This window comes from Dasypus novemcinctus, chromosome 12, assembly GCF_030445035.2.
Source record: "Dasypus novemcinctus isolate mDasNov1 chromosome 12, mDasNov1.1.hap2, whole genome shotgun sequence".
Lineage (NCBI taxonomy): Eukaryota > Metazoa > Chordata > Mammalia > Cingulata > Dasypodidae > Dasypus > Dasypus novemcinctus.
The window spans coordinates 82,836,828-82,851,654 of record NC_080684.1 but is presented as its reverse complement, the minus strand read 5'-3'; the positions used below and the strand labels follow the sequence as shown (position 1 = coordinate 82,851,654).

Genomic DNA, 14,827 nt, shown 5'->3' with positions numbered 1-14,827 from the left:
ATGGCATTATCTGGGGTTGCTCATATGCTCAGCATTGCTGCATGTGTAATCTCAGGAGAATTCCAGCTACATGTGTTATTTCACATCTGTCAGCTAACTCTGAACTCCAGAATATAACAAATGCAGAATGTAACACTGAGGAACATTATGTGGATCTGTGATTTCCCTGGAGGACTTGAGCCAACTGGCAATAAATGGATTGAGATTTCATGGGGATCATGGAGACAGACTGTCACTACGTTACTTCTTTGTGACTCATGTACATTCTTGCAGTGTTCTTCAGTGTCTTTCATATTGTGTCTATGCAAACATGTCAACGCAAATGGAAATTGTAGGATGGTAGGGTTTTTTTTTAAGCCCGTGGAATATTTGATATCTAGAATAGGAGTACCAACTAAATTTCCACCAATAAGGGGAATGGTTAATGAATTACAGCTTGCTACTCTGAAGCAATATTATGGTGTTACTTACATTATCTACTGATAGTTGTTTATGTAGGAGAGTTATTTTGTTTTGATATCAGGTGAAACAAGTCAAGGTGAAAATTGTACTTTTATGTCCATAGTCAAACATAATCCTAAAAGAAAATATATCTAAGTTAATCACCTAGGGATAACTTGTTCTCTAATTTGTGTTTTTCTGTGCTTTATAAAGTATGTACAGTGAATAAACAGTATTATTATTATTATAATGAACACATTGTTTAATTTTTAAAAAGCAGATAAAGGAAAACCATGTTTAATTTACATCACATTAAATTTAACATGTTTAATTTATATCACATTAAATTTTAAAAGAAAAAAGTCTAACCACACTGACTCTCAGCTTTGCTGTGACATATATTTTGAAGTGAGCTATTCAGTGCCAGTGTACTGTCATGATATTGTCTTAACAGAATTCCCACAGCTAAACCTAGAAGGATAAACAGCAATGACACGATATTATAGGACTGTCACTCAGCACAGTTATTCTCCTATTGCTGGTATTTGAAATGGGGTTTTAGAAGTTGTTCTGTTTAATTGATGCCGGAGAAAGTCTCTAGCAACAGCTACTACTCTGATAAATTGACACTAACCTGTGGCAAGTCCTTATCATTCCAACAATATTGCTTGTTTTTATCCCGCATTGATCTTATGATAGTTGTAATAAAATAAAACATTTAAGAAAACATGTGATAAGTTTTATTTCTTATCTAGTGGAACTCAGCAGTTGGCACCACATTCATATGATTGTGTGTATAATAATTAATTTTTTCTTAAATAATAATTTAATAATGCAGTTATTTGTGTCTGATCTCTCCAATATTATAAACTCCTTTAGTCCAAATTCCTCTTTCTTTGAATTCTCCAAATAATTTGTGGCAGAAGCTCAATATTGTCTTTTTTTAGATGAATTGAATTGCCTTGGAGACTTAGAATAACAAATCTCCAATAAATTACCAATGCCTTATCTTTCACCCTCCCATTGGGGTTTCTTGCGCTTGTGATTAACTTTCACCCAAGTAGTAATGAAATCCCTACAAAACCCTTAGCTTCCACAGTAACCATTACCCTGATTTTTGAAAACTAAAGGTTTGCTGACTGGTTTCATCAGTCATGGTGCTTTGGAAAGTAGGATTCTACTACCTCAGGGACCCTACTACTTACAAAGATGATCAAATGTTAAGCTGTTCACTCTGAAGACAAACCCAATTGCCTTTGATTTACACTTCTCCATAATAGCTATCTTTCCTTGGAATATTCTATCCCTTATTGCCTTGCCAGTTGCCTTGCCATTGGATTTCTTACTGTTGACTCAGAAGTTTTGAAACCATATATCACCTTCCCTACCACTCCACCATTATTAGCCAACTTGGGTTGAATTTTGGGTTAATGATGGTTCCTCTCCTTGGTCTATATATGCTTTATATAGAACATTCTATAAGCCTGAGCACTTTTGGTCTGTAGCTTTATCATGGCTATAAGCCTTGTCCAAAACTGAAGGTGTATAATTTTAATGTTTTCAGATGGTTAAGACACAATATAAATGTTTTAAAACAATAACCTAAAATAAGCATCATCTTAAGAAGCATCATAATGATGTAACAAATATTTTAACTAAGGCTGAAAGCCATACATGCAGGCCAAGAGAAGAAGAACAGAATGATGAGTGGTGAAGAGCAGATAAGAGTAGGTGCAATTCCCAGCCATGACCCCTGTCAACACCATGACCTTATGAAAGATTACTAGGTATTTCTGAGTCTCAGTTTCGCATCTCTAAAATGTGAAAATTAATGTTTTAATGTTAAATGAGGTATGTACACACATGTATAATGCATTTGGTCAGCTTCTAGCACAACTAGAACATAGTAAATATTCAATAAATGATAGTTGTTATTGTCACCATCTTCTGTGATTCACGATCGTTTTTAATAAATAAGGAGAGTTACTCAAAAGCTCTTGACGTGAACCAACACTCTGTGTTAATTTGCTTTCCTTCTCTTTCTCTCTCCCTCTTTGCCTCTCTTTTTCTCTCTCCCTTTCTCTCTCTTTGTCCCTCCCCCCCCAAATTCATGCTCTCTCTGATCTTGGGGGTAGTTCTATGGAAGAGGCGGCAGCAGAGCTCCAATGTGGAGGCATGTTTCAGCCTACCTCTTATTGGAGAATAGCATACATTTCTTAAATTAGGTCTAGTAATAAACCAATCACTAGAAACCAGACCCCTTCCTACCAGGAGATGTCACTTCAATGAGAAATTTCCCAAGGTTAGCCAAATCTCTTCATGCAAAGCACCGGCTTTGATGTGATTAACTTTATGAAAATGAGCCAAGTCCTTATGCTTTCTCGATCAGGATTTCTCTGCATCCTGAGAATCCAGCAGCTGAAAAAAAGGACACCATGGAGGTTGCATCTTCTAAGCGCTAGGCACTATGTTGGTTAGCATCACAATTTACCTCTTTCATCTTCTTGAAAACATTCAAGATTGGCCTTAACTTCCTCATTTTACAGGTGAGGAAACCAATGCCAAGAGTTAGGTAACTGGCCCAAAATTGAGTTGTGGGAGAGTAAACCCAAAGCAGCAATGAAGGTTCTATCAGCTAAATTTTTCCACAGTTTTGTTATTTAGTGTCAGTTTTTGTCAATATGATTTTGAATATCTTTATTATTATAAAAGCATTTCTTAGCAGGACTCAGGGACCTATCAGCAGATCAGGTCCAATAACCTACTGGGAGAAAGCAGTAGGGTTTTTATCGAAGAAATTTCTATCAAATAGTAGGCTTTGGCAAAGTAATTGAGAATGAAGATAAAAATGAATACCAAAATGTAGTGTACTTAGATTTGCAAAAGACATTTGAAAAGGCTCATATTGTATTTTTCTGAGATGGAGGAGTTCTTTGATCTTGATGCTTAAAAAAAGAAACAATTCAAGAATATAAGGGCATTTCTCTGGATCATATAAACAATGTTGCCTGCAAAGGATCAGCCTGGGGACTGCACTTATTTAACATATTCATAAATCATCTGAAAGAAGGAGTACATAGTGAAATTTCCAGATTTGCAGACTGCTAAGCTTTTCCAGAGAGTGAAATGCCAAGCTGGCTAATATAAATGCAGAACGATAACACAGGGCTGTGTGAGTGGGCAGAGGGATGGCAGATGGGCTTCTACATGGACAATAGTAAGATAAGAAATTTAGGGAGAAATCATTCAAGCCATTCTTCTAAAATTAAAAGGCTTTGAACTATCAGTTATATCAAAATTAAGATAATTTGCAGTCAGTATATATTCCCACTGCAGGTAAGAGGTCAGCCAGAAATCATTTAAAAAGGCATTAAAAAGGGGCATTAAGAGAAGAAATCGTATCCTACTCAAATGTAAAACCATAATTTACTTATACCCAGAATACTGTGAACAATTTGTTCAACAAACCTTAAGCAGTTAGTTATAATAGAGTAGGAGAAGGTACAGAGAAAGTCAACTAAAGTGATCTATAGAGTAGAGGAATGCTTATGAAAAGAAAATGGAAAGGTTGGCATTAATCAGCCTGGGAAGGAGGGTTTATAAAATCATAGGGGTATGGCACATGTGGATATTCACCTTGTTTAACATTTACCATCCCCGTCATCATTAACAACCATAAGGCAGGAGCCCATCAACACTGGCATCGAGTGGCTATAAAAGGATAGAGCATAGTGCTCATTTAAAAATCTAATTCAATTTAGGCAGAAAGATCAATAAACTGACAAATAGGCAAACGAAAATACAAAATAGTATGCAATAAGTGCCAAACAAAGTCATGCCTACCCACCCCTCCCCTAAGACATGAAAAGAGAAATATAAAAAATTAACTTATACAATGGGTACTTTGGAAACTGGTTACCCAACAAGAGTTCTTATAACAAGAATGATATACATGAGCAGGAAAGAGGTAAAAAAGAAATTTTTTTTTATCAATGAATTTATAATATGGTGTTATAATGAGTAAGTATTATTTGGAGATATTCACAAACTTTGCAGTTTATACTTTGACATAAAAGAAGTTTTAGAACCAGACAACCCTGATTCAAATTCCAGAGCCACATCAGTGGCTCTTGGGTAGGCTACATAACCACTCTGAACCTTAGTTTCCTTATCTATCAAATGAGAATAACCCCTTCCAGAGAGGGATGATCAAAAGATTGCAAGAGTTTTCATGTCTAAACCACTCCGGGAATAGGGTGTGGGAGTTGAGGCACTCTGTAATTGTTAGCTCCTTTGACATCACTTCTGTAATGCTCCTTTACTGCCCTGTCAGTCACAAATACGATCCTGGGTAGACTGCATCCACCCTGAGTAGGCAGTGCTAGTGTTCTAAGGCTAATTTTGCTACATTCATCTATATTTACAGTCATTCTTTAATCTTCAGTGAGCCTTTAGTATTCCAAGCATTGCTTTAGGCTTTTGGGGAGCAATAATAAATATATATCAGGGCCCTGCTCTCCAGGTGCTTCCATAGGGGGATGGAGAGCCCCAACCAAAAAAACCTGTAAACAAAATTATTTCAGAGAATGAAGGAAAGAGGATCATGGGGTAGAGCATGACGGGGGATGAGAGCACAGCTCTTTTAGGAAGGAGGTTGGGGAAGGCCTTTCTGAGCAGACAGCATTTGAGCTGTGTCCAGAGGGATGAGAAGTTGCCATCATTTGAAGATCTGGGAGAGAGCCTTCCAGGTGGGAATGAGTATGGAGTGATGGAGAGACAGAGGAGGCCAGTGTGACTGGGCATACTGATAGAGGGGAAACTCAGGGACAAGCGAGAAAGAGTGAGGCACTGGTTCTGTAGGGCCTTGAGGCCAGGTCTGCACTCAGATTTTGTTTTAAGAGCAGTAGGGAAGCCACTGGAGAGTTTCAGCCATTGGTTAGTGGTAAGATTTGATTTCTATTCTTGGAAGATTATTGTAACTGCTGTGCAGAGAATGGCACAGTCTGAAATCAAGGTGTCGGCAAGGCCATGCTTCCTCTAAAATCTGAAGTTTCTCCATTGGCAGGCAATTCGCCTCTGCCTCCGTCACATGGCCATCTCTCTCTCTCTCTCTCGCTCTCTCTCATCTCTATCTCTTTCCTCCCTCCCTGCTTCCCTCCTTTCTCTTTCTCTTCCCCCCTCAACCTGTCCCTCTCTTTCTCTTTCTCTCTCTCAAACTTTCTCCAAATTTCCTCTCCTTATAGAAGAAACACCAGTCACATTAAATTAGGACACACCCTAATCCATTCAGCCTCATTTTAACTAATAGCATCTTTCTTCAAAGATCCTATTTACCAGTAAGGTCACAGTCACTGGGCTGGGGGAACACAATTGAGTCCCTAACAAGAGATCACCCTGGTTCCACACTATATCTCTCATATTGTAGAGGTAACTTTACACAAATCTCTTTTAGCTACTTAATGTTTTTAGGACATATTAGAGTTATTTTTCTCAAATGAAATATTTAACCCATATATATATTGTTTCAGGTTTTAAAAATCAATTTGATTGGCCACAGGAAACGTATTTTGGCATCTTTGGGAGACAGGCTGCACGACGATCCCCCACAGAAACCCCCTCGCTCCATCACCCTCAGGGTAAGTGCCAAGCACATTCATTTTGTTTCTCCACCCTTAGCCTTAAAAATTATTTTGTGCCATAAACTGAAGGCATGGATCAGGAAGTACAGGGCTGTTTTCCTTGGAGCTTATCTCATCTGCATAAAAAGCAATCTCCCTTTTGATTGTGTTGTATAAGAGGAGATTTGCTTTTCTCAATTGGCTAAATATATATTTATATATTGGAGATTCAGATATACATCTATAATAGAATTCCATCTGACAAACCACAGGTTTTTAAAGGTTAAAGAACCTCTCCCTCACCTCCCACCCTCTCTTCTAAGCCCAGAGAAAAGAAACATGTTTTCTATCAAAATCCTCAAACCCAAGAAATAAAATCAGTCAAGGATCACAGTAAAGTAAAGAGCAATTTTAAATTAACCTTAGTGTCTCCTATTTTTTTAAGAAGTAAAAATTTTCCAGTTTTACCCACTTCAAAAACAAAGAGTAGAGAATTTAAATTTTAATGAGTAAACTAGATTTCAACTTATTTTATAATTTTGGTGTAGAAAATCCGGAGGGAAAATGTAAAATGGAGAGAGAAATAAAAGTGGAAAGGGATAGAAGTCAGAAAGGTAAGGGCAGAGAAAATGAAAAAACAAGAGAATTCGTTGTCAGGCAAAATGGCTAGCAAGAAGGAATAGCTGACAGTCACTTATTTTCATGTGGTGCAAAAGAAGTTTTCTAAAATTATTCAAAAAGCTGGGATCTGCCTGACAAACTGGAAAGTTCCCACTCTGCCCTCGTTATTCAGTCTTGCATTTGCTTCTTCCAGGTTCCCTTTCAGCACACATTAAGTGTCAGAAAAGGTGGTGATTATAAATGATTAACACAAACGTGGCACTTAGACATAACTGCCCACAATGAAATGCAGTGAACTTAGCAGTGAACTCTTAGCAGTGAACTTCAGCAAATAACATGGCTCCCTGGAAGAGAGTTAGGGAAGCAACAGACCAAAGATGGAGATTCTCAAGAAGAGGTGCAGGAGCTCAATCTGTCAGAGGAGGTCCAGAACATCTGGAGGGTGGGGTTTAGCGGGGAGTCCTGGTGGATCAAGTATGATCCCAATCCTCCTCTTACTTGCAAACACGGGGGCTCAGCCCTCTGTTGTCCCAGTCTTACTTTTGGCCTTCAGCTTGAGTTATCTCTGCCACTAAAGAGTGTCCTCTGTCAATACATGCTCTGCAGTCTGTATGTGTTACATGATGTGTTTCCATGCCTTAGCCTCTTCCTTGCCCTATTGCCAGACCATTCTTTGATGAAGGATAGAGACCCATTGTGTTCCATTTAGCTTTCTCAGCAGAGCCTCTCTGATGGTGAGGATGCTCCACCCTTCTGAAGCCATGTTTCCTTCCCCAGAAAGCATGTATGATAGTGTCATGGGGGCCACATATGTGTGCCTCTCTCCTGAGGTCACCCCTAGTGTTGGTTTTAAGAAAACAGTGCCCGATTCTTTATACTTCACACATTTGAACTGAAAGATGTAGGAGGAAGAGTACTGGCTAGATCATGCTCCTGATAAAATGGTGGAATGTTATCCATTCCTTGGCAGTTGACTCAAAAATGACTCCCCAGCCCCACTGTACCATTTGTCTTGTCAGTCTTTCACAGTTTTGAAACCAAAGGCTAGCCACAAGAACATGGTCTTTATTTCATGATATATTTCCATTCAGGAACCCAGTGGTAATCACACTCCTCCTCAGTTGTCTCCATCACTTAGCCAAAGCACTTACACCACTGCTGGCTCCCTAGACGTTCCTCACATTATCATGCAGGGCGATGCAAGGAGGAGAAGAAATGAAAACTACTTTGATGATATTCCCCGATCAAAACTGGAGAGGCAGATGGCCCAGGTAAGGTATTAAAAGTCTCTATGATGTTTTGCCTTTCACTGCTGTCAAGTAACACGCTCTAATGTTGAACATGTATCTTACTATGGATTGGCCACACCTAACTGGAATTTTACCAGGTTATGCCATGTCTTTCATTCCCTGCTCCCTTGAGCTGCAACAGACCCTTCTGGGAATGGAACATATACCCACATACTTGTTATACTTCCTTACTGTAGAAATTATGTCTGATCTCACTGCACCCAGAAGGTCTTTGCCCTAGGGAATAAAACTGTATAAGAATCAAGCATACTGAAAATGAATAAGTCTAGATGATAAAATGTAAATTCGTTGGAAGAAAGGGCAGAAGTTGGGGGAAAGTATTAACTCAGTGTAATGTTTCTATTTCCTCTTAAGTTTACACATTTGTATAGAATTGTACCTCTGGGACTAGTTGCCTCATCTCTTGTCACCGTGAATGGTTGAAAATGATGGTGCTCTCTGACACAATAACTGAAAGGAAAGATCTGTTGCTTTCAGACTTTTCCATGTTTTGGATATGAATTACTATGTCTAGCCTGTCCTCACATCCCCAGTCAGAAACTCCAGTCAGCCATAAGCAAACCCGGGACTGTCCTCAAAACACCTTCAGATGAGCAGCTAGCGCCACAATTTCACCTCAGGAGTCAGTTTTGCTGACAAGTATTGGCAGAATCAACTCTTCATCCTCATTCTAGGTTCAGATTGGTGTGCCAAGAGGCTTCTCTCTGCCTCCCACACCTGAGATGAGAATCTCGAGGTGAAAATTTGACTGTAATTGCTTTGTCTTGGTTGTTAAATATTTTTCTCAACTGTTTGGTGAGATTTCTGTTTTTAAAGCCTTCAGTAAACATTTTATGCTGTCAGTCACAAAAGAAAAATGTGAAGAGAATGTTCTGGAAATTCTGGTTGTGCTGCCTACAATTGCCCAGGAGGAAAAGGGCCTGGGATATTGTATCTCTCTTCAACTCTTTCAATATTGAATTATTCTCAGGGTTCTTTGTGCAAGGAATGACAATGTTCTGATTATGGAGACTCTTTTACTGAAAGGAAATGGAAAATGTGGAAGGATCAGAAAAGAAAAACTTTCCCATCCTCTTGTTAAGTATTGCCCTTTAATCCTTATTACTGTTTTCACTGACATTCTTCTCAATGGAGAGTCTGAAACCTTTTTTTCCCAAGCAGATCATATAGTTCCTGCTATTTGTTAATATTTATGGATCATCGGCAGTTAAATCTTTAATGACGGCATCTCAGAGGCATGATTTCTTTTAACCTTGAACCCTGCGGTCCTTATGTTTAAATACAAACTGGGTCTTTTTTCTTCCCTTGGTAAGGGAGGATCATTCCTTAATGACCGTTAGCTCTTGACTGTGTCAACTATGTAACAGAATCCACCTGCCACAGATGCTCATACAATGTATGAAATTTCTCCACATTGTTCAGTTTTTTCTGAGAGGAATTAATTACTCTTATACCTGTGTGTGAACACTCAGGCAGTCTATCAAGATTGCTGCCTTAGTTACTTCGTGAGGTTCACAAGCTAGGGCCAGTAATGCTTTCTGAATTGCCCAAATCTCTTTCCTTTCATTCCCGTCCTCATGATTCCCCTTCAGGAATTGGTTTGTTTTGAGACAATTGAATGAACTTTTATCTGGCCCGGTGAGAAAAACCCAGAAGCAGAACGAAGAGTGAGATCAGCAGGTTGATAAGGAGAAGGTCTGTGTGAGTGTGCTTATTACCTCACAGGTGAAACTAACTTTGGTCACATGACTGCTAGAGACACAGGCGTTCATCAGTAGCTATGAGCTTATTAGAAGCTTTCTAAAACACTGCCTGTCAATACACACATTTGCTGCAGAGAAAATAGGAGCTGGCACTGCAGGAACCTGATAAGATAAGAAAAAGGGATTCTGGGATAGCAGCTCTATAGGTTGTGTTAATGGCAGTTTTTTATTTATTTTGAGAATGTTCCCTCGTCCGGCATTGCCAGAAATCGTGGAAATACGCATGTGTACCTCTTAGAAACAGTGCCATTTCAAAGCTTTAATCTGTCAAAAGATGAAATACTCGGTAATGTGGTTATTGAAAGTCCAGTTTGTGTGACTTTCCCACTCAGCTGTTTGAGTTCATGTTTTTTTCTCTTATTCTTCCTTTGTTGGTCATTTGCTATAGTAATTGTTAAATCCACTTGCTTTATTAACAACCTGTCACCCTCTCTCCAGACCACATTCTTCCCCAAAGATATGTGCATTAGCCTGTACAGTTGGATCTTCTTAAAGACCTGAATTAGCAATTAAAATTTCTGCAAGCACGCAGCCGGCTATCCCTCCTGGCAAGGAGGAGCTCGGGCCCTGAGGTCCTTCCCCAGGGGGCTTCTGTAGCTTGGGTAATGCTTGCCTAACCAGTCTCTTTCTGTTTCCCCCTAAAACACCGAAGTCCACCCTCAGGATTTCTTTCCTACCTGGGAAAAGAAAGGAAAATGCAGTTAAGAGAAAAGTCACCAGGACAGATTCCTGTTCTCAGAAACCTCTCTACTTCAAGTTTGGCCGAGCCCCTACCAGGGTGATTTGGAATTCTAGCCACAGGCCAGAAACTTTAAGTTCTCGGTGGCTGTGGTAATCCATAGTTTTGCCTTCTTAAGCTCTGCTCAGCAGATGTTTGGGGTGCTTAGAAAATCACTGTTTAAAGTTAAACTGAGATAAATTTAATATCCATTCTGCCTATTAAATTTGTTTGGTGGCAATTTTTTTTTTAAAGGTAACACTAGAATGAAAACAAAAGGTATCACTAGAGTGGTGTTTAATTACTTGTTTTCCATTTGAACCATTATTTAAAAATACCTAACTTGAAATACAGGGGATTTGAAAATACTGACGCTTTTTTTTTTTTTTTTTTGCTTTTATTCTGATATATGCAGTGTTCTGACTTCAAACTGTCTTACATAAATATGTGAGAAACAAAATTGAGTTCAGCACTAATGGCATTTTTTAAACCACTGAATATAATGATGTAAACACATCTAAACAATGAGTTTCCCATCATGCTGAAATCCTAGCTTCTCTAGCCTGTAATTCTAAATTGGACTCATTAGGCCAGAAGTTCTGAAACTCTCCCCTGTTTCCGTACCCTTAATAGATAAATGTTGCACTCAAATTTGTATAATTATAGCTTAATCTGTATAGTGCTTTTAAAATTTCAGAGTACTTTCATATCTGTCTCATTTTAGCACAAACAAGGTGTCCTACAAATCTATTCATTTGCACCTGGCAGATCAGATTTTTTAGTCAGAGTTCTGTAGAGAGGAGGTGGTAAAGGAAAATATGGAAAAAAGACCAGAAGGAGAGAAAAATCTTTCCAGTATTCAAGGCCTAACTGCAATCTTTAGAAGTTTTCTTGAATGATATTTTGCAAAAGTCAAAATTCTCTTAAAATGAACTAGAAAGGAGAGTGGTAGAGCCATAGGTTTAGGGACCACTTTCTCCAAACTTAGGAAGAAAGGTAAAAGACTTTCCAAATGTTGAGACTTATGACCATTAATAGAAGACTTACATTTATAGAAACATATTATGGGAAAGTAAAATAGTACATATATTTTCACAAAATAAAAAAAAACAGATTCATCAGCAGAAAGATAAATTTGTATCTTTGCTTGAATTTCAGCTTAAATATTAGTGAGGAAAATCCAAAATGAAGAAGTCCTTGTGTTTTGAGTGCTTTTGTCTCAATAAAAATATCAATATTTCCTGTGGCAATAAATTAGACACTGTAAAGGCTTTTTCTAAATTATTCTTAATCATTGAAAATTTTGTTCAGTTCAAAGTCTAATATTTCTTGATTCCAACAGGATTAAGTATGACTAGGTCAATTGCTTCTTTATTTGAAAACACTTTACATACTACATAATTGCTGCAAATGTCCATTCTTTTGATATTATTAAAGGAAAGAAAAGGGACATGAGCCATAAGGAACCCCTGCCATGGCCAGGTCTGTGCCTGGCACCCCTGTGCAGTATTTTATTTAATCCTCACGGTACCGCAGTTCACAAGCAAGGAAGCCGAGGTCGTTGAGTGCTCTGCCTCACAGCTGGCGAGTGGAAGAGCCAGGACGCAAGCCCGTATCTGCCTGACCATTTCCTCGTTCCACCGTGCTCCCTGATTCCCTGTGGGCCACCTCTGTATTAAAATGATACAAAATATTTTAACGGCAGTTCAACAAATATTAATTTCCCTTGTACTCTGGTGAATCACAGCAAGCAGAACAAGGGTAAGATCACTAGTAGTTTAGTCGACAATAATTTGCATCAGCTCATGATTATCCCCACGAACCTTTTCACATGCAAGGCTGCAATGGTTACTAGTTGAATCTTTGAGTAGAGACCATGCACGTCCTGACAGAAGTCTGTCCTTCTCTCATGTCTTGTGAAAACCTTTGTATGGCAGAGTAGGGTTTACTCTGTGTACAGAGAAGTTTCCGCATGTGGTTTCTTCACAAAAAAGATGCTCTTTCCCGAGTGGCTACTTCAGATAGCGTTCTGATTTGGTGTCTTTCTGGCTGTGTGACCTGGGCGAATTCATGTTTCTCTGAACTTCAGTTTCCTTGTCTTTAAAAATGTGCATAACGCCAGCTTCTTGGTTTGCCTGTGTCACATAAGAGAATTTATGTGAAAGCAGGGCCTAACCTGGAAAGCACTGTCTAGATGATGTGACTGTTGATGCAGATTTATCACCTGTCAGTCCCTGAACTTCTTCCCTTATCCATTGGAGGGGCAACTTATGCCAAAGATATGAGAACGGTGGGTGTAGGGTTGTATAAAAGATCATCTTTTATTCCAGTTTTAAACATGCTTAGAATATATATTGAAAATAAAATTGAATTTTCCTCATTCTTTTAATTGTATAAATTAAATACAAAATCTGTTAAGGAGCTTAAATCATAATGCAGAAGAGGTCTTTGTGGAATGATCATCAAAGCCAGGGAAAGCAGAGGATAAATGGAATACTTCTCTGCAAATTAAGGCTACAAAAGTATGTGGTAAAGGGTATCTTACAAGAATAGCGTGTTTTATTAATCTGATAAAATAAAAGTTTAAGTGAAAAGAAAGAGATTTTTTTTTCCTTAAATGAAATTTAAAATTTCTTTGGGAGATCGTCAGTACATAAAATTGTTAGCTAGTGAAAAGCATAGATATCCCAAAAGGCCATGAGGCAAATGCTTAACCATCTATGGGAAAGAAGGAAGGTGGTAATTTGTTCTTTTATACTTTTCCTGAAAGAGAAAACCTGTTGTTCCTAGAAACTCCATGCAGCACTGTGGCATCATGGGAATTACAGAATCAACCTTCAGAAAATAGCACAACTATGTTGAAAGGAACAGCATTTTACCAGTGTCTTCCCCCCTAACTAAACAAGTTTTCTTATTACTGTGTTACATCAGATTTTTATTAAAATGTCCATAAGTTAGTAGCTAGTTTTTCATTTAGATTTTCATCACGTAACTGCCACTCAGAAAGGCTCAAGCTGTCCCTGCCTTCAAAATTCTCTTCCATAAAGGTCTAAGGAGCAACCCCTAATACTTAAGCACAGACAGATAATATATAACCAAAAAAAAGGTTGAGAATAAACTCAGTAAGCTCTTCCATCAGGAGCTTCCACTTTGACAACTTGTCAAGTTGACACAAGCTTCAGAGGTAACTTTGGCAGTTGATGACATCTGTGCCCTGTTTTAAGCCAAAATCTCTAGACCCAGCACCATCTATTACCAAAGGCATGTAAAGCAAAAATGAAAAATGGTGCTTTTATATGTGGAATTTAAACCTGATTTGTTAAACACCGTGTCTACTAATATGGACAGTTCATTGCCTCAACTCAAAATATACCCTGCTCTACCTGTGACAAATTTGGGGTTAGAAATTCCAATATGAATTGTGTCTTTCAGGCCATATTGGAGAGTTCCTATGTATACTGCACAACCATTTTTAGAAAATAATTGGAAGAAGCGGGAGAATCACTGAGATGGATTTTTTTTTAGGTTTTGATACTCATCTTACAAGTTTAGTTTCTTTTGCTCCCTGTCAAGTCTGTCTAGAAGGTAAATTCAATGATCAAATCCCAATCAGACCTAAACATTTTCCTCAGTGCTCTGAGGTCTCCTCCTTCCCTCTGAATGCTGATGCTTAACCCAAGTGAATATTACCGATTAAAACCAGACTGACGAAGGAAATTTTGTAACATCGATTGAAGAGAGGATTCCATTTTCAACTGAATAAATAAGAAATCCAACAATATATAAAAATACTATTTTAGTGAAATTGACTTTGTGATATTTAATAGAGTCCTAATGACTTAAGCTTGCCAACCTTGAGCAGCTTGTTCACAAAGAGGACATCAGGCTGTTTTCCACTTGATAAATTTTTGAATGTTTCTCATTATATTCAGGCAAGTTCTTGGGTTTTCACAGGTCAGAGTTTTGGCTATTTTCTGGCGTTGGTTAATTTTCAAGAGTAGGAGAATTCTCTTCTTCTCCTTCTCCCACTTTCTTTTCTTTTTCCAGTGTAAAAACTAAAGAAAAAGTTGGATTTTTTTCATGTCCAGTGCAGGGGTTCTTAGCTTTTTTTGTTCCATGGACCCCTTTGCCAGTCAGGTGAAAACCACAGACCTCTTACTAAGTCCACACTATATTGTGTATTATTTAATACATATATCACACCTGCATCAACACATTCCACAGGAATAATGTTTTTTTTTATTTAAATTCAAGCTCATGGACTCTTTGTTAAGAACCCCTGGTCTAGTGGAAATAGGACTGATTCTGTGGCTTCATCCCAGTTAATTCCATTTGTATATGACTAAAATAATATAT

At 38.2% G+C, this 14,827-nt stretch overlaps 1 protein-coding gene across 9 annotated transcripts in view; it reads left to right on the top strand.

The window, feature by feature from the left end:
- ANKS1B (ankyrin repeat and sterile alpha motif domain containing 1B) overlaps positions 1-14,827 on the top strand; it is a 1,292,741-nt gene that overhangs the window by 1,210,888 nt on the left and 67,026 nt on the right. For all 9 annotated transcript variants that reach the window (XM_058308590.2, XM_058308586.2, XM_058308588.2 and 6 more), the window contains exons 18-19: positions 5,970-6,077; positions 7,772-7,951. In XM_058308590.2, coding sequence (XP_058164573.1) covers positions 5,970-6,077; positions 7,772-7,951 — 288 coding nt within the window. The remainder of the gene's footprint in view (positions 1-5,969; positions 6,078-7,771; positions 7,952-14,827) is intronic.